The 18,156-nt window shown below is 39.7% G+C and overlaps 2 protein-coding genes across 3 annotated transcripts in view; one reads left to right on the forward strand and one right to left on the reverse strand.

Annotated features, from left to right (window-relative positions):
• Nucleotides 1–434: 434 nt before the first annotated feature.
• RIPPLY3 (ripply transcriptional repressor 3) lies at nt 435–6,843 on the reverse strand. Its single transcript, XM_009905738.2, has 4 exons — nt 6,713–6,843; nt 5,526–5,595; nt 2,117–2,184; nt 435–1,001 (listed from the first exon to the last, which is right to left on the reverse strand). Exons 1-4 carry the CDS (start codon nt 6,841–6,843, stop codon nt 854–856), a joined length of 417 nt encoding a protein of 138 aa, XP_009904040.1. The 3' UTR covers nt 435–853.
• The window catches only part of HLCS (holocarboxylase synthetase), a 123,064-nt gene continuing 111,674 nt past the window's right edge, over nt 6,767–18,156 (forward strand). The window contains exons 1-2 of one of the 2 annotated variants that reach the window (XM_054165932.1): nt 6,767–6,854; nt 17,587–17,739. In XM_054165932.1, the coding sequence (XP_054021907.1) occupies nt 6,852–6,854; nt 17,587–17,739 (156 nt within the window). In that variant the 5' untranslated portion in view covers nt 6,767–6,851. Of the gene's footprint in view, nt 6,855–13,884; nt 14,146–17,586; nt 17,740–18,156 lie in introns of those variants that run through there. The other variant, XM_054165931.1, reaches the window with a different exon arrangement.

Consider the following 18,156-nt stretch of genomic DNA (forward strand, 5'->3'; position numbering starts at 1 on the left):
ATAACTGATGTCTACCTGAAGACCATTTAAGGTAGGAAGATACACATCTAAACCCCACTAGATGGGAATCAGCAGTAGGTCAGTTATATAAAAATCACAGATTCAAGTGCACAAAGCTATAGAAATAACATTTTAATATTGTAAAAAACATAGCACATAATGCATGTTTAAATGTGTCATTAAGTTAAATCATAGTTTTTAATCAAGACTGACTTTTTCTGACTGACAAAAAAGCACTTCTCTGTTGACAGGAGGGAAGTCTGATAATAACAGAACCCCCCAAAATACCACAAATGTCATGTAGAAGTTGTGTTGACAGGAGCTGATACTAGAAATGGATTAGGTCAACCTGGCATACAGCATTTACATCAGAATAAACATGCTTTATGGAGCTAATAAGCAATAGTATTTGTGTCTTTTTTCACTTTTTTTGGCATAAATTCAACCTTTTCAAAGCCTTCAGCTTGTTTTGGGGCTGTACATTATATTATTTTGCCTCATATTCAACCTTATTTCATTTTATCAGGACCAGTGTGAAAAGAAGGAACTAAACACAGTGCTCTTAATGTTCTTAATCCATGTTACTTAAAACTACTTCATTTAAACCTTAGAAACTTGTATTCAGCTTCAAGGTTTTATTTAAAAGTCTCTCAAAACACAAAAGAATTTCCTCTTAAGTTTCCAGTTGCATTGACTCATTCTTTGTCGTAGGATATAAATAGTTTTCCTTTGAGCTTTGATGTATTTCTTCATTCAGTGAGATGTTTATCCATAAGTTTCTGGCAGTTCTTTTTTTTTTAATCTCCTTGATTTTTTAACTTTTGTGTTTCTCAAGGCTGAACACTGGTCATTTTTAGGCTGAATTTATTTCTTCTTCATCTTCCTCAGAGTTGGCGTCATCATTGTAGAAGTGAATTGTAGCCTGTACTGGAAAACTTGCCAGAACCTTCTCTCCAATGTTACTAAGAAACTTTTGGGATTTGGACTTGGGCAAATAAAGTCTAATAAGAAAACATATTTTAAGAGACAAAATAAAACTATGTGATGCTTCCCCAGTTGAACTAGTTTGAGTATTAAATGTATTTATTTTAATCTTTCTTTGGAGAGAGAAAAATCTAAGATTTTCTTGGTTTTTAAAATAAAAGTTGCTAACTAAAAGATACTGTTGATTTTAAGTCACCTCAGTTGCTTTGGGCATATTGTGCATTGTATTTACCTAAGGTCTCACCCTGATAAAGGGTTGCCAGGGCAATGAAGCATGCTTGAGAAGGTTTGGGTTTTAGCAGAGTTCAGCATGGAAGTGTCCCATGCAACTGTGGGAACGTTTGTGGAATGTTCTGAGATTCTGGAAGTAAGAAACCAGGTTAAGATTAGGGTGGGTGCCCTGTTTCATGGAGGTTGATCTCAGTGGACTCTGTGTCTCCAGGTGGAGGAGGAGGTGTACAGTGAGAGAAATTTACATCAAAATTCATAAAGGAAAAGTGTTGTGGTCTCTATACATATGTAGGTTTGGCTGCATATATGCATCTATATAGAGAGAGACACAGAGATATATATACTTACATCTTCCTCTTGGTTCCACTTTGGCCAGTTTTCAATTAAATTTGAAAGTGATTATGATCAGACAGAATTTAAGCTTCTACTTGCATAAAAAACAAGTGGTTGCAAAGAAGAGGGGTATTTCTTTAATTTTCCTCTTCAAAATGAAAGTCCAAACCAGGAGTTTCTACATCATTAAGCCTTAAAGAATCCAAATATTGGTGAAAATCCTTCTGAAAACCCCAAGCAGACTTAAAGCTTTACCTGGAGCTCAGCTTTTATTCAAGAGCATTTAAGCAACTTCAAGAGACATGTCTGTAACAAGTCACATTGCATTAGTAGCTGTTTCTTTTGAGTTTGTTTTTTTTTAATCTCTATTATCGTATTGTTTCAGGTTCTGTTCGGCCTGGGCATCTTTCTTTGTGGAGGGATAAAAATCTATGGAGTCTAGTGAGTAGTTAAACTGGAGTACTAAGAAGAGATACTCCAGAGACAAACTGATACTTCTCCTGAGAAGGTAAATGTCTTGTCTTGGAAGGTGCCACCTTTCCTATATCAAGTGATAGGAAGAACTCACCTCACGGGATGTTGAAACCCCAGACCTCCTTTTGATCTAAAATGTATTAGTTGACCATCCTGTTCTGACTGTAAAGAGACATTTTTATTATTTAGAATAGGGTAAAAATTAAGGTTTTACTTTTTTTTTTTCTTCTACAAGTAACTGTAACACTCTACAGGAACGTTGCTTTGATTGCTGTCATGTTGTTTTACTCTGACCAAGTGTACTTCAGAGAATACATGTTGCCACAACCTGCAAATAGTTGCACATTTGGAAAGAAGCATTTAAACTTGTACATTTTATAAGCCACAAAGCCATGAAGATGTACATCTTGCTTAAGTTCTAATGGAATGTCTATAGCAACTGGTGAGCTAATACTAGCACCAAATGGAAGTTCAATGATTAGAAGAAAACAGGATTTTCAATTATCTTCAATAACTGGGAGGTTAGGATTTTATAAAATAACTCTTTAACTACTCTAACCAGGGGCTTGAATTTGGAATGTTCAAGTCATCAACAACAACTGTAATCAAAGATCACAGAAGAATGTCCAAACAGTAAAATCAAGAGACAATTGGCATCTCATTTCTATGCAAAGAGAGAGAAAAAGCAAGCATTTTGATACAACAGACTAGGTAGCAAAAGTCTATTTTACATATCAAAATTCAATTTAGCATAGAATAAATTCCTTCAAGTTAAGGTCACAATAAAACCCAGTAATTTGCAAATGTTAACATTACTAAATCCTATTAGGGTTATAAACCTGGACTGTAAACCTGAAAGCATCTCCCAAAATCACTGAGCCCTGTTACTTCACCTTGCAGCATGAATTCTTCTCCAGATCATAAACAAGAAGGCTTCTTTTTATCCTGTATTGCTATAAACTTAATGTTGCACAAAAGAGGACGATGTATCTCCTCCACACTAGAACTTCTAGCGCACAGAATCTAGATAGTGTCCAGTCTGCTCTAAAGGTTACTTTCGCCACTGTCAGAACAATTTATCCTTCTGCAGAAGTGGGCTTCAGCATGGATATTTTTGTGGGCCCCAAAAGCCCCTTGGGCTACAGACTGAGCAAGGTGACCTATCAAATTCTCTGTGTACCTTCTATGTTGGGCTGTTTCTCTCACACCGACCTGTTTGTCTTGTAACCAAATGATTTGACTTCAGGCCATCAGGGAGTTTGGGGGTATTTTGGTGTTTAATAAGGAGACTCAGTAACTTTTTTTTCCTAGTACCTAGTAAAATGGACTCCTGGTCTGGCTCAACATTGTAGATGTGATCCTCATACCTATCTTAAATACCATATGTTATTGTTCATGTTTACACTAAAACTTAAATAGTCGTCTTCAGATCTTTATTGATCTGTATTTTCTACCGTTTTCTTTCTGGAAAACATATTTTATAACTATATGGCTTGATTAAACACACGTTATAAGCTTTTTCTCTTCAGATTATAATACAGCATTTCTGAAAAGCACTTCTGATAGTAAATAAGCCTATTAATTGTAAAATCTGACTTGTATACCGCAGAAAATGTTCATTGTTAATCTGCATTAGGTTGTAGATATGGCAGTAGTAATTTTATATTACTTTTAATGACTTTTGGACAAAAAGAGCAGTGTATTTGAGTTTAGGCAGCAGGAAAATTGTTACATAATACGCTTTTCCTTATATAAAAAGTATAGGTAACTATCAGGTATATTGTACTACATGTTCTTGGCAATAGAGGTAAAATTATTAATTCGGGGGGGTTGGTAGTGTTTTTAATTTTTATTGCTTTGCTCTGCATCTTTCAATGTCTCAGGTTAGATTCTTATATGTGTATTCCTAGAGCTCTTTTAATTACACAGAAGATATTGAAACTTTTATTTGCTTCACTCTCCAGTGTTTGTCTTGTCTAGTGGTCTGTAAATCATTGGCATTAATATGTGTGCATTGCAGAAAATAAAAGTAGCCAGCATGCAACTAACTAGCAAGAAAATTGTGCTCAGTCCATTTTGAAAGGTGTTCTGTTAGAAACCTCATTACTTTTGCTGAAGACACCTCTTGCCCTCCACAGCTGTGGGATCTAGGTATGCATTAGTGAGAACCTCATCCCACCTGTGCACTACACAAACTCCTAAAGCTCTCCTTCAGACCTCATTATGTCCCAAGATATAGGGGCATCTGAGATGCTGAAGTAGTGTGAATGGGCCATGAGATATATGTGAGAAGGATCTGAGAAGCTTATGGCAAGAGAGAGAAATGTTAAAACATTGAAGCCAACTCATTCAGTTGTACTTGCCTTGAAACAATACCAGGCTGCCAGCATGAATGTGGAAAACTTCATGCGTGCTTTGTTTTTCTCACACAAGTCGGCAGAAGCCTGAGTATGAATGAAAACTTTAGAGCTGATTTAATAAAATTTTCTGCGAAACAACCTCAGTCATAGATTAAAACTTCTTGATTTTGGAAACCTTAATTTCTTGAAATCAGCAATCAGCACTGTAAGCATGCACTGTCTATGTGAGGGAGCATAAGACAACCCAGATCCTTAGCAAAGCTTGGAACACTGCTGGGAAGGATGTTCTTCCACAGGCTTTCCCAAGGTACCTGTCAGCTGGAGTGTGGCACTCCCTCAGATCTGTACCATTATAGTCTCCATCATCAGAAGGCAGAAAGTACAAGGTAAAAAGGTGTTGCATGTTAGAATATAGTAGAAATTGTGAGCCTTTGAAGATTTGCACTAAGCAGAACTGTTGTCTTAACCTGCTTTGCCTTTGGTAAAAAGCTGCGGATGTAACTGTGGATTGGATGCTGCAAAAACTTATGCAGGTGCTTAAAACCAAGTATGGGAGTAGCATAGTTCCAATACCATTGTTTTAAAGTTTTCAGCATTGGGACCTATGTGGAGTGTGCTTCAGTCTCTCTTATTTTTGTTCTTTGAGCATAACCCATTATCCTACGTAAGTAAATCAAATAATCGTGGTTCCTTTCAAAGGCAATTGGCAGTCAGAACTACTTCAGAAACCAATTTTGTGTTAGTATCCAACTGGTTTAGCTATAGTAACATCCCTCCCAAAAGACAATCAATAAAATTGTACACCTGAAGGTATGGGTTTTTTTAAATTACCACATACAGACTAAGCATGGACATTTCAAACTGAGCAGATTCTTATTTTTATAATTAAGCAAATAAAAACTGCTGTTAAAATAAGGGTTATTTTAAGTAAGCAGTGTTTTCTGCAACTCTTCAAGAACTGGTAATGCTTCTATATCTGAAGAGAATTAGAGATACTCTTAACCATTGTATACTGAGCACTGTAATTTGAACCATATTTTCTAACACCAAAGAAATGCTTGAAAGAACAAGTGAACAGATTAGTAAATTCAGTTTTTGCATCTGTTTTCTATAAGGTTTATTTTATCCAGAATTCAGTCTCACCATTTGTTGGTTTTCTGTCATCTCCTCATCTCTTGCTGTGAGCATCCAGGGCCTCCATAGAGCAGAGCTGCTGAAAGATTTAAGATGGGAACAGTGGGCTCATGGTTCATTCTTTGTGGTAATATCCATACAGTATATCTCCTTTTGTTAGATTCTGCTGGCATCCTTTGAAATAGGATGATTTTCAACAGATTTTGATAAATCTGATTTCTGTGGCAATATCAATCTGTCTTATGTCTATGATCTGATTAAACAAACTAGACAATCACTTGATCATTTGCACGTTTTTAACTGAGGTGTCATTTTCTTTTTAGATTTCATAACTCAAAGTGACTGTGTTGTACACGAAATGATGATGTAATTAAAACTGATTTATTAATTTTTAATTTATGCAGCAGTACTAGAAAATAAAAAGTAAATCTCTCTCCCTCTCTTTCTGACAGTATTTCTAAATGCAGATTCCATGCCATCATTAAGTTGTTGGTTACTTACTGAGCAAGCAACTTCATCATTAAGCTAACATGGGCAATCTCATCTGATTAAGCTTCAGAAATCACAAGCAGTGGTGAGTGCTACATCTGGGCAGACTACAGTTGTGGTTGCTACTTCCCATCTCTGCTGCTGTGTAACAGATGCGTAGAGTTGGAATACAGAAAAATGTTTTCAGATACAAAAGGTAAACAGAGTCACAAAGTCACAGAAAACATCCAGTTGGAAGAGACCTCAAAGATCACCTAGTCCAACCCTCAACCCAGCACTGAAGGGTCAACACTAAACCATGTCCGTAAGTGCCAGGTCCACACCTCCAGGGATGGCGACTCCCCCACGGTCCTGAGCAGACCATTCAAATGTTTAATAACCTTTACTTTGAAGAAACATTTCCTAATATCCAGCCTAAACCTCCCCTGGAGCAGCTTGTAACCATTTCCTTAAACTTAACAGTAAATCAGTTATCACGACCTTAAGTTTCAAATAATTCTGAAATATTTTACTTGAAAGAATAAAAATGGCGATAAACCAAATAAAATACCCGTTCCAAGTGAAACGTTTTCAGAAACATGTTTTGCCCTTTACTTCTGAAATTGTTTTCCGTTGTCTGGACAATGCTGAAATCATTACCTTCAAATGTTTCAGTCGGGAGTTTCGAAAGGAAAGCTGCTGAAAAAGCCCCCCCTTTTCTGCCTTACCTCTCCAGGCGCTCCCTCGGCTGGAGCAGGCGCTGCCGCTGCTGCCGCCGCTGCCGCCGGGCTCTCCGGGAGCGATGACAGACGGCACCCTCTGAAGCCTGGAGTGGGAGACCTGCAGCTGCACTCTCCATGGCGTTTGATGGTATGAAGCCTGAGGCAGCCTAGGCGCTCGCCTGGGCCTTTCAGCCCCTCCTTTATCTTAGCTCCCAAAGAATACTTACCTAAAGCAAACATGGCCTCAGGTAAGGGGAGAGAAATGTCCTAGATGAGATTTCTTTTGACTCCCCCAAACAACTCAGAGATAGGGCTCTCACGTGGGCAGGCTGTCCTGGGGAGAGCACTGCTAAGGAAACAGAGGCTTTTTGTTAAGTTAGAGGCTTTTGGTTAGCAAATCCCATAGAAAGTAACCTACCCACTTTATCTTTCTGTGGAAGTTTTACAGAATCCGTATTTGCTCTGTATGAAATATATGATGTTAAATGCTGGGTTTGCATGTCTTGGGAATGCTTATTAACATCCTGTCCTGAAAAATTGTAACAGAGACATGAAGAGAATTTTAATTATTTTTTCTTTTAAATAACTGACCTATTTTCCATAACTTTAAAAGAGAAAAAGCTGTAAGAAATTAGTGAAGGTGAGAGGATTTAAAGGCAGACTTAGTGACTTCCTGAAGACTACAGGGGTATTCCTTTAGTTTGGTTGCTATTTGATGGATGGAGAAGAAAGCTTATGCCAAGAAAGATTACTTTGTCTGTTAAAGAATAAGGGCAATGAATGCCACTTTGAGGAATTTTTTACTTCCAAGTATGCAGTATAGGCTTTAAGCCTACAAAGACTGAATAGAAACAGACTTCTTCCAAACTTCCTTCCCACTGTTTTCCTTCCTCTTTTCCTGTTACATTGTACAGGAACAGTTTATTAACTGGTGGGTAACTTCATATGCTACAGTCCACTTTGTTTCCATTATTTTGCAACTACTGCAAAGAGGATTATAAAAGGATTATAAGAATTTAAAGCTGAATTGGCTTTCCACTGGTGCTGTTTACACATTGACATCAAAAGGAACAGATTGGATTCCACTGTGACCTTTCTTCCCAGAGAGGGAAAAATTATATAGTTTACTGAACACTGGTCCACTGGTTATCTAGTATGAATCAGGTCCCTTCTAGATGCCTTAGCTGAAGAAGCCATCAAAGCAGTCAGTTTGAGAGGACACAGTGTGAGGCAGAACCCTCTGAGGTAAGCCTTGTGGCTCTCTTACAAGTTATGATCCAGCTGAAGATAGCAAATGTGCAGTCAGCAAGAAGGGGCAAAGACCACTGGATATATTCCCTTGGAAACAGCATTTTGTCTTGAAATTATTCTCTTTTAGAAAACATTGTCTCCATACCTTTGCAGATGTGGGGGGGGTTGTGCATTCTACTGATTTTGCATAAATTTAAATGACTTTCAACAGGGAGGAACTTAGGTCAGACTTGAAAGTGTCACTGATTTCCCTGCATTGATGCTGGTTGTACAGTTAGTTTAGCTACTAGGCACTCATAAGACTGCTGAAAGTGTAACACAGTGCTGATGTTTCTGAAAGTAGGGTTCAGTAATAGAATCTGGGATTTGATTTGTTGAAGTCAAATTCTTATGTAATTTTTTTTACTGCTTTTTAGAACATCCCTTCTTGCTGTGACAAATAGACATTTTAAATGCAAAGGCAAACACCTTTAAATGCCATTCTGGGAAGCACTGACAATATGTAATAAAGAATGTACAGTCTAACTCTACTCCCTTCCATGTTTAAATACTGTGTGATATTTGTAAAGTTGTAACTAAGTAAATAACACCATATCTCAAAGAAGAAAATACATGCACAGTCCCAATCACTTTAGACATTTGTGTTTGCAAATCAGTACAACTATTGGAATTAAGAATACAGTGAATAATATTCAAATAACAAAATGTATATTAAATAGCAGCATTGGTCCTGAGAAAAAGTGGTTAACTTCTTAAGTAACCTAAATTGTAATTAAATATCTTGCTGAATTATGGTGTTAAATACTCATATATAATTTCATCAGCTTAGTTTTATTTAGACCTAATTTAACTTGAGAGTTGAAAGGGAAGTGTGCATTACACAATTGATATCTAGGCTTCTGACCTTGCAATCGGATCCATATGTGAGGATAATTGATTTATACCCCTGGATAGAAATCTGCCAACATGGACATTAGGGCAGGACCAAGACCTAAGCTACTAACTCTACATCTTTCACATAGCTCTCTGAAAGATGTAGAATTGCCCTCAATCAAGTCTGTTGATAAAGCTTTGCAATACCAAACTTATTATAAAATTATTGGAAATACAATGCTGTTAATGCAGCTATAATGTAATATAATGATATCTATCACTGTACAACAACAACAACAAAAGAGTAAGATATTAGATTATTGTAGTAATTAATCGAAGCACACAATTTCAATATTTCCCTGGAAATCATTAGTTATAATCATGTTGCAGACCCATGGAAAATGGTCTATTCCAGCAAAATATATGCAGCTGTAGTAGTGTGTGATCTCTAGTTTACTTAGAAAAAAAAAAGAACAAAAAGAGGCAGCACTTAGGCTACTCATAGCTATCTAATTTTAATAGCTACATTACTCTTTGCAGTATACTTAATTTTAATAGAAGATGTTTTATTTGGTGAACACTTCTGTTGCAGTTGCTCATCTGTTTTCCCCACAAGCCAAGGGTGTATTTTGTACTTCTAATACTACCCAAGAATAACTTTGATAGACTTGATTCTTACAGAGAGATGAGTCATAATTATGTTGTGTTGATTGGAAAGGGTTTACTATTTTTTCTCACAAAAATACATTTGCATTTGTAAGAATAAAGAGTGTGGTGGTGTAGTCAAGGAAACAGGATGGCTCCACAGCATTTACAGTTTTTAATAATATCTGGTGTTAAACAACATGGCATATTAATTTGTAGCCATTATGAGCATGCAGAGCTCCTCAAAACCAAACTTTTGGAAAAGCATGTAGGGAACAGAGGGATGACTAAACTGAGCCACTCACACAAAGCACTGCAAGGCCTCTCTCTAATATTCCTTTAAAGTGAAAAAAAGAGACAGTCATCCATGCTGAACTTACACGGTAGACTTGGCTCCCTGTTCTGAGCTCCCACATGGACTGTTTGAAGAGTCAAGTTAACCACCCCGGATTGAAGCTGGCCTTTCTCTCCCATGGAGAGGCAGGGATTCTCCAAGCCAAAGGGTAGAAATTGCACGTTTAGACTATTTACTTGCATCAGAGTTTTTCATAATCTATTTAAACAATTTCATGTCTTCTGTGTGTATATATTCAGCATCTTGCAATATCTTTCTTTACTCTTTTCTCTATGACAAAACTTTATGATGTTCTGGGAAGTCTGAGATCTAATTTATTACTCACTGTTTCTTTCCGAGTCTTCCTTCCAGTCTTCTATAAAGAGGAACCAATTGACAGCTATTTTAAAATACCTATTATAGTATATTTCCTGTTGCATACAAGGCCTTAGGTTAACAATAACAATGATAATGAAAACCTTTTAATCAAATCTTGCTATTAATCCATCTAAACTACGCTAGAATAGAAGCTAGAAAACCTACAGCAAGTTTATGGTTTCAAATTATTCTGAGAATGGTGACTGGTTTTGCCTGTCTGTTGTGTATAAATGCCCCTACATCATGACGTTTTGGGTTGGTTTTCTCATTTACTCAGAAACATTTCCAGAGTAAAGGAGCCTTAAAGTTGGCTGCATTTGATGCCACTACAGGATTAAGCAAAGCCTGCTCCTCATCGTGCAAAGGTTATATAAACAGTTGTGCTTTGCAGTGTGCTCTGAAGGTCAGCAATGCTTGTGCTGTTGAACTGTTATAGAGAAAGTGAATTCCGAAGTTGAGAGCTTTCTTTTGAGGTTGTATACTTTGCTTGTTTTCTTTCTTTTGATGTGCCTGGGTAAGTACTTAGACTTCCTGCATAAGAAAGTCACACAAAGGAACAGTGTAGAATGCCAGCTTAGGACTATGGGAGACTTTGTTCCTCTCTGTAGAATATGCACAAGATACAGCAGCAGCACAAGGCTTGTGTTTCTTAAGCTTGAGATGGAGAAGGGAAATTTAAGTTATTTGACCCACCAACTGAAACTGCCACCTGTTTCTGCCATACATTGTGGAAATCAAAATTATGCAATTCCTACCATTTTGGATAAGCTTCTGCTGTGAATGTAGATTTGAAGAAGGAAAAATGTCTGGCGTAGTACTAGTGGAGGGTTTTTCTCATATTAATGCCTGCTTTGAAATGTACAGGGCCAATTTGTTCCTTGTTTATCTACAGTGCCAGCATGTTGTTGCTGGAGATCCATTTAGAGAATTGTTGTTTTAGAATACCTGGTTTTGTACATTGCCAAGCATATACAAGGCTTTGGGTTCAAAATAATGCAGGGGGAAGTGCCTTCGCATCCTGTTCAGGAGACAATTTTCATGTATTAGTCAGCTGCTACTTGGTGTAGGCTTCTTTATTCTAGTTTCCCAGCATTTTTCCTCTTGCCATTTTTTTTTCTTCCATGTCTCTTTTCACTTACCCTCTAAATATCAGCTAGGATCAGACTGATGTCTTCACAGAGCTCACTGTTGTGACGACCTTCCCTATAAAATATAGAAAATATAGAAATTGTTTATTAAATTTCATGCATTGACATACCAAAGGAGTAAAGGATACCTTACAACCTCTGTTGCATCTTCTGCAGTTTTTGCAGCATGCATGGCACATGCAAATCCTACAGGCTTTATTCCCCAACAGGCTGTTAAGCTAGCTTCCTTTTGTCTTCAATGACCACCCTACTGGGCCCTGAGTTCATTTTTCTTGTTCAGTGAATCAAATGAAGCAGCTGACATCAAATGCATCCGTTTGTGCCCAGTTTGCCCTCTGAGGGCAACACTGGAACAGGTACAGGACCTGGAGTCTGGTGTCTTCATCTGATTCTGTGACAGAAGAGATAATGTTCTTGTAGGATACCATGAACCCTGAAATAAAGTTAGGTGGCAGTGTGGAGCCGTTTGTGAGGAAGATGAGATCCTTTCTTGCTGCATGGAAACAAACAATGGATACTTTAGCTCCTTGTTGTGCTTACTAGATATGCACTTGTAGTGGTTTGAGCCTTAACTGGAGTTTGAGAGCTCAGATGGCAGCAAACCGAGAATTCCTCCCTGATAAGGAAAAAGGAGCGAAAGAAATAAAAAAGGGTAGGGAAAAAGAGAAGGAGGTAAATCTACCAAAAATAATCTGGAGTCAGTGTGGAAGTAGGACAAGTAAATTTTTAAACAAAATATATAGCAGTAACAAGGAGGATTTACAAGGGTAAGGAATAAGGATGAATTGGAAAATACAAAACCAAATTTGGATGGCCTTATATCTCTCTCGATGTATGTGGATTTCAGTCCTTTAGAGAAGCACAGATGTGGCAGGGAAAAGACCAGGCCTGGCCATGTGGCAGAACCAGGAGGCTATCAGTGGCTGTCGCTCCTTTTGAACAGGCAAGGAAGGAGGAAAGGGAGCAAAGACAGCAAATGGCTGCAGCATCTTCCTTTTTATAGACGTGCTGGACAGGAAGGGGGAGTGGAATAAACCACCTTTGAGCCGGGGGTCCCCTCCTCCTGGGAGGGGGAAACCAAGTCCCTCTCTGTTCACCTGGATCAGGTTTCTTTTGTCCCCTGGGGAAGCAGGGCCCTCGCAGCCTTCCCCCAGGATGGGTGTAACCCAGCGCAACACTTTTCTGCAACTCCTAATGACAAGGTCAAATGCAACAAACACTGTAATAAACCAGTCTCCATAGTGGAAACATTGAGTTCAGTTTCTTGTATTGCATCCATGCTACAGATTACACTGTGTGTGATGTACAGAACTGAAAGGCACATCACACAACCCCTGATCGCATCATGGATCTCTGGGGTGCATCCGAACCCATCACCTATCAGGATGGCATTAGCTTTAGAGAGCAGAAGCTGCACAATTCCTTGAAATGCTGTGTTGGCTGATCTCTAGTGGTGTTCTCCAGGGTTCAGTATTGGGACTAATTATCTTTAATATCTTTATCAATGATCTGGATGAGGGAATTGAGTGCACCCTCAGGAAGTTTGCAGATGACACCAAACTGGATTGCAGTGTTGATTTGCTTGAGGATAGGAAGGTTCTGCAATGAGATCTGGATAGACTTGACCAATGGGCCAAGGTCAGCTTTATGAGGTTTAGCAAAGCCAAGTGCTAGGTCCTGCGCTTCTGTCACAAGAACTCTATGCAATGCTATAGGCTTGGGGCAGAGTGTCTGGAAAGTTGCCCAGCAGTAAAGGACCTGGGGGTGCTGTTTGACTGCCAGCTGAATGTGAGCCAGCAGCGTGCTCTGGTGGCCAAAAGGCCAACAGCATCCTGGCCTATATCAGGAATAGTGTGGCCAGCAGGAGTAGGGAAGTGATCAAGCCCCTGTACTGATGAGGCTGCACCTCAAATATTGTGTTCAGTTTTGGGGCCCTCACTACGAGGAAGACATCAAGTTGCTGGAGCATATCCAGAGAAGGGCAACAAATGTGGTGAAGTGTCTAGAGAACAGGTCTTATTAGGAGCAGCTGAAAGAGCTAGGATTGTTTAGTCTGGAGGAGGCTGAAGGCAGACCTCATTGCTCTCTGTGACTACCTGAAGGGAGACTGTAGTGAGGTGGAGGTCGGTCTCTTCTCCCTAGTATCAGGTGATGAGAGGAAATGGCCTCAAGTTGCAGAAGGGAGGTTTAGATTGAGCATTAGGGAAAACTTCTTTACCAAATAAATGGTCAGAAATTGAAACAGGCTGTCCGGGGGTGTGTGAAGTCCCTGTCCCTGGAAATGTCTAAGAAACACATGGCCATGGCACTTCGGGACATGATTTAATGGCCGTGGTGGTGTTAGGCCGGTGGTTGGACTCGATAATCTTGGAGATCTTTTCCAACCGGAGCAATCCTTTGATTACACAAAGCGCCCCGAGGCTCCCCGCCGGCGTTTAAAAAGGGAAGGGCGCCGAGCGCGCGAGGCCTCCAGCCAATCAGAGCGGCCGGCCGGCTCGTCCAACCGGCTCGCCTCTTTCTGTTTGGGGCAGGAGCGGTGGAGGGGGAGGGGTGGAAGGAGGAGGGGTGTGTACGCCATGCTGATCACGCTCTGCTACCTCTACCTATGGGCGCGCTGGGGGCCTTGCTCGGCCGCGCTCATCCGCCGCACTGTGCGCCGCCTCCACCGTTCCCCTTATTCCTTCACCTTCTGCTGCTGCGCCGGCGGCGCCCCGGCCCCCCCTGCTCGGCAGTTGCACATGCAGGTGCCGCCCGAGGAGCGAGTCTGCCTCAGGATAGGGAACAAAGTCTTTTTCACGGACGAGACGCAGGTACCGCCCCTGAGCCGTGGGCTCAAGCCTGGGAGGCGCTTCGCCTGGCGGTGGCTTGGGCCGCTCGGGCAGCGAAGCAGGCGTGCCGGCAGCTATCGTTCGTATTACCGTGGCAACGCCGAGCTGCCTTCTCCGCCTAACGCTGGCGGAACTACGCGACCCTCCCCGCCCCCGCCTCCGCGCCTGGCCGCGCCTCCTGCAGCGGGAGGTGGGAGATGGGGTTTGTGGTGGGCAGAGGTGGCGGAGCCCGAGGGAAAGGGAAGCCGCGGTTGCGGTGCTCGGGGCTGCGCTTTCTCGTTCGGCGTGTGACAGCGAGCTTGTCAGCAGCGGTCTGGGACTTGTCACTGAAAAATAACTTCCGTAGCTTCCCGGGCCTGTCACAGCGCAACTTGCCTTAGATAAGACCCAGGTAATTTCTTTGGTAGAAAGTACAGTTGTAGTTGGATCTCCTCACTACTATATAGCCTGTCGGCTTAGGGAGTAGGCTGAGATTTATTACTACATGCGTGTGATATGCAGCTTTATTAAGTACAGCTATGGCAATAGAATCACGTAGGAACTTGTTAGTATTTCCGTAATTGTAACATGCTTTTAGCACATATAAGCCTTTAGTCTAAAGATATATGCTGTGTTTCTGCGCTCAACGCATCGGAGATTTAAAACGTAGTCGAATCTCAATTGAGCTTTTGGTTCAGGAAGAGCTGTATGCTTCTTTAGATACAAAACGTTGTTTCAAGTGAGGAAAATGACATCGAAACCACGCTCTGCGAAAATCACTGTTGTGCAGAAGTACTGTGAGGGAGGAGGGTGGGGTGAGCCTGTGGTAGCCCATTATAGTGGGAAAAATGCTGTGCTTCAACAAGTTTCACTTGCCATCTCATGAAAAACTGAAAGCTCACTTCTGATTTTCAGGTTTAGAAGTGGAATTCCTCTAGCACCCGCCCTAAATCATGTGAAATTATTTAAATGAATGTTGGATTTGTCTAAACTTGTCACTTCATAGGATGCTTCATTTGTTTAAACTTGTCAATTCATGTGGATGAGAATTTTCCTGTTCTCTCTTTTTCGGGTGACTTATATGTATGTTTGTGGAAGTTATTTTGCTTAAGTAAGTTGCTTTACTTAAATACATGTGACTGAGGTTTATTTATGAAACATGTCACTGGCTAGGTGCTACTCTTTCAGAAGCAGAGCAGCTTTTCAAATTTAGTGGGCAAAGAGAGTATTTTTGGTGCAATGAAAACAAGATCACAAGTGCTAATGGAGTTTGTTTAAAAATAGCCAGCTTATTTCACACTTAAAAATGATGGTGAAAGTCTCACAATCTCTCACAGGAAAGGTACAATACTTAATTCACATTTTGATAAAGCTCTTAAAACCAAAATCAAGTAATTGTTCATGTGTTTAGAGGAATTCTCTCTCAGTCAGCCTGGATCATTGTTTTGTAAATAATATTTCAACTAATTTATGCTGTGCTTTCCTCCCCTTCTGCTCATTTTTGAAATAGCTTCTCCTCCATCCTTGCACAGTAAGAACTTTTTTTGTCTGTCAGCAATGTTATGTATGCAGACTGATTTTATAAGCTTGTCGGTTTATTTGTATTATTGGGAGTTAGGAAGCCCTTAGGGAACTGTAGCTTGGCTTTAAGCTTGGCATAGAGTCAATGTTGTTATTCAAAATACATTTGTCTCTTAAAAATATGTATCAAAAGTTACTAGTTGCATTTGACTTTCACAATCCCTGTGGAAGCTGCCAGGCTCAGTAGTGTGGCATACAAGGCCGCTGACCTGGCTGCACTAAAGATAGAGGCAGCATCGCTGGTGCTCTCTACATCATCTGTGAACACTGTAAAAAGAAGATAGTTAGCATGCTTTTTCAGCTTCTAGGGAGCTAGCTAAGATACTTTGCTTTCTGAGTAGGTACAACTGGCTCAGAACTGTAATCAGTAACTTTGTAAGATAAGATACTAGCAAGCCATAAGTGGTAAACTGTAAAGTTTTGTTTGAGCTTTAATCAAATTGGATGCTTAAGATAATACAAAGCTTTATGAGTTCAGTTCACTTTCCTGTGGAAGGTAGCAGTGTTTACTCTTGCAGTTTCTGTTTTCAGTAAAGCACAGAAAGTTAAGTAAATCTATCCCCACAGATTCAGTATTGTGTAGTTTCATTTTAGATGTGGACTGATGCACACGCTTAGTGTGATACAGAGAAATTCTCTCATGTTTCTACATAAATTTACTGAAGGTGCAAAGCATGTATTTCTCAGATAGTAGTAGCAACATATTTATTTCTAATCTTTGCCACTTTTAAAATATGGCAGAAAAATAAAGTTCAGTCCAATATCCATGTAAAACTTGATGTAATATTGTGTGGGATCAGATTATGCATCGAGAAGCTTTGGGTTACTTAAAACTGTTTTTTTTCGGTCTACTCATTCCAGCTATTGAACATTATTTAGTCACTTGTGAAGACAAAAGAGAACCATATTTATGGTTTAATGCAGGAAATGTTTGTACAAGTGAACCTTATGGACAAATTAATTTTGAATGAATTACAGCATTAACTCTAGACTTTGAGTAACATGCTGACTGAGTAAGTTTGCTGCAAATGCATAAGGGCTTTATTTCTTCCCCAAAAGTAGCTTCTCCTTTTATTTGAAACATTTTTAAAAAGATCTTTCAAATAGCTTCTTGGAACTGCCTTTATATAACTGGCTTCACAAAGGAAGTCCTGAAACTTTCTAAATTACATCTAAAAATTGAACCTGCTGAGTATACAGTTCTTGGATCACCTATGTCTCATAGGTTGGTGGGTCTTTTGGCAGATGGGTATAGAGAGAGCATGTATGACTTAGCAGTGGGGCTGTGTGCTTCCTTGAAGATGTTCAACCAGAATGAATGTTGCTCCCAGGGAGAGGGGCTATAGTGACTGATCAGGCAGATTGTGTGTCATGACTGCTTTCTCAATCCCTGCTAAGTAGCAGACAGAGCCCTATAGCTATGACAACTGAGACAGCAGGACCATGGGTTAGTGTGGTCAGGTGAGGAGCAGGAAGGAAGGGGCAAGGAGAACTGCAGTGTGAGTGGGAGAGGAAGATCAGGTTGAATGAGTGATGTTGTCAGTGGCAAATGGCCCACAATAGTCATTGCCAGTGGCATAGTGGTCTTGCAGCCCACTTGCTTATTAACTTTTCCTGTAAATCCAAAAGCTGGAGTCTGAATTGGCTTAAAAGCTTGTTTGTCACTTTTAGTTTTATTTTGATGTGTTCCTGATAGTGGCTCAGACATTTTTCTTTTTTCCTAATGAGGAGTGTGAATTGGTAGAGACCCTTCATTTAAGGTTTAAGGGTCAGATTTTAATTTAGGCTGAGCATAAAGTAACAATGAATTATTAAATCAGATCCTTGCTATGCAGACTTAATTTTCTTTCCTTTCTTTTGCAGTTCCTTGATGACTTAAACAGATGGAGTCTGCTTCTCATTTCTCCATTTATTTATCCTGATAAATTACTTAAAGCAGAACATATAGCTTTTGTGACAGAAAGCATTTCAGCTCAGACAGATAATTTGCAGACAGCACCTGGCTCTTCAAAAGAGGTAAGGAGTTCTTGTTTCTTGTATAGAAAGTATCACAGATGAGTCATTTGGTGGGTATAAACCTAAAATATTTGAAAGAAAAAAAAACAACAATGGCAGGTAGACTTTGTGTATTTATAATGTTATTTTGGGAATAAAGTTAATACCTTCATTAAAGTGAATCACTGTTGGTGCTCCAGTTTGATTTTTATGTTTCATAAAGACACTTGTCTTTTTATTAGCACACTCTTTTGCCTGTGGATAGGAACTGCAGGATTCCATTGGGGCTTTGGATAAGGTGTGTATGGTTAGTTACACTGAACTGAAAAAAACTACTTGAAAGCTGTCATACTAAGGCAGACCAGAAGTTCATTTAGCTCAGCATCCTGTATCTTGAAACTAGCTGCAACAAATGTCTCAGAATATACAGAACAAACA

Source organism: Dryobates pubescens, chromosome 12, assembly GCF_014839835.1.
Source record: "Dryobates pubescens isolate bDryPub1 chromosome 12, bDryPub1.pri, whole genome shotgun sequence".
Taxonomy (NCBI): domain Eukaryota; kingdom Metazoa; phylum Chordata; class Aves; order Piciformes; family Picidae; genus Dryobates; species Dryobates pubescens.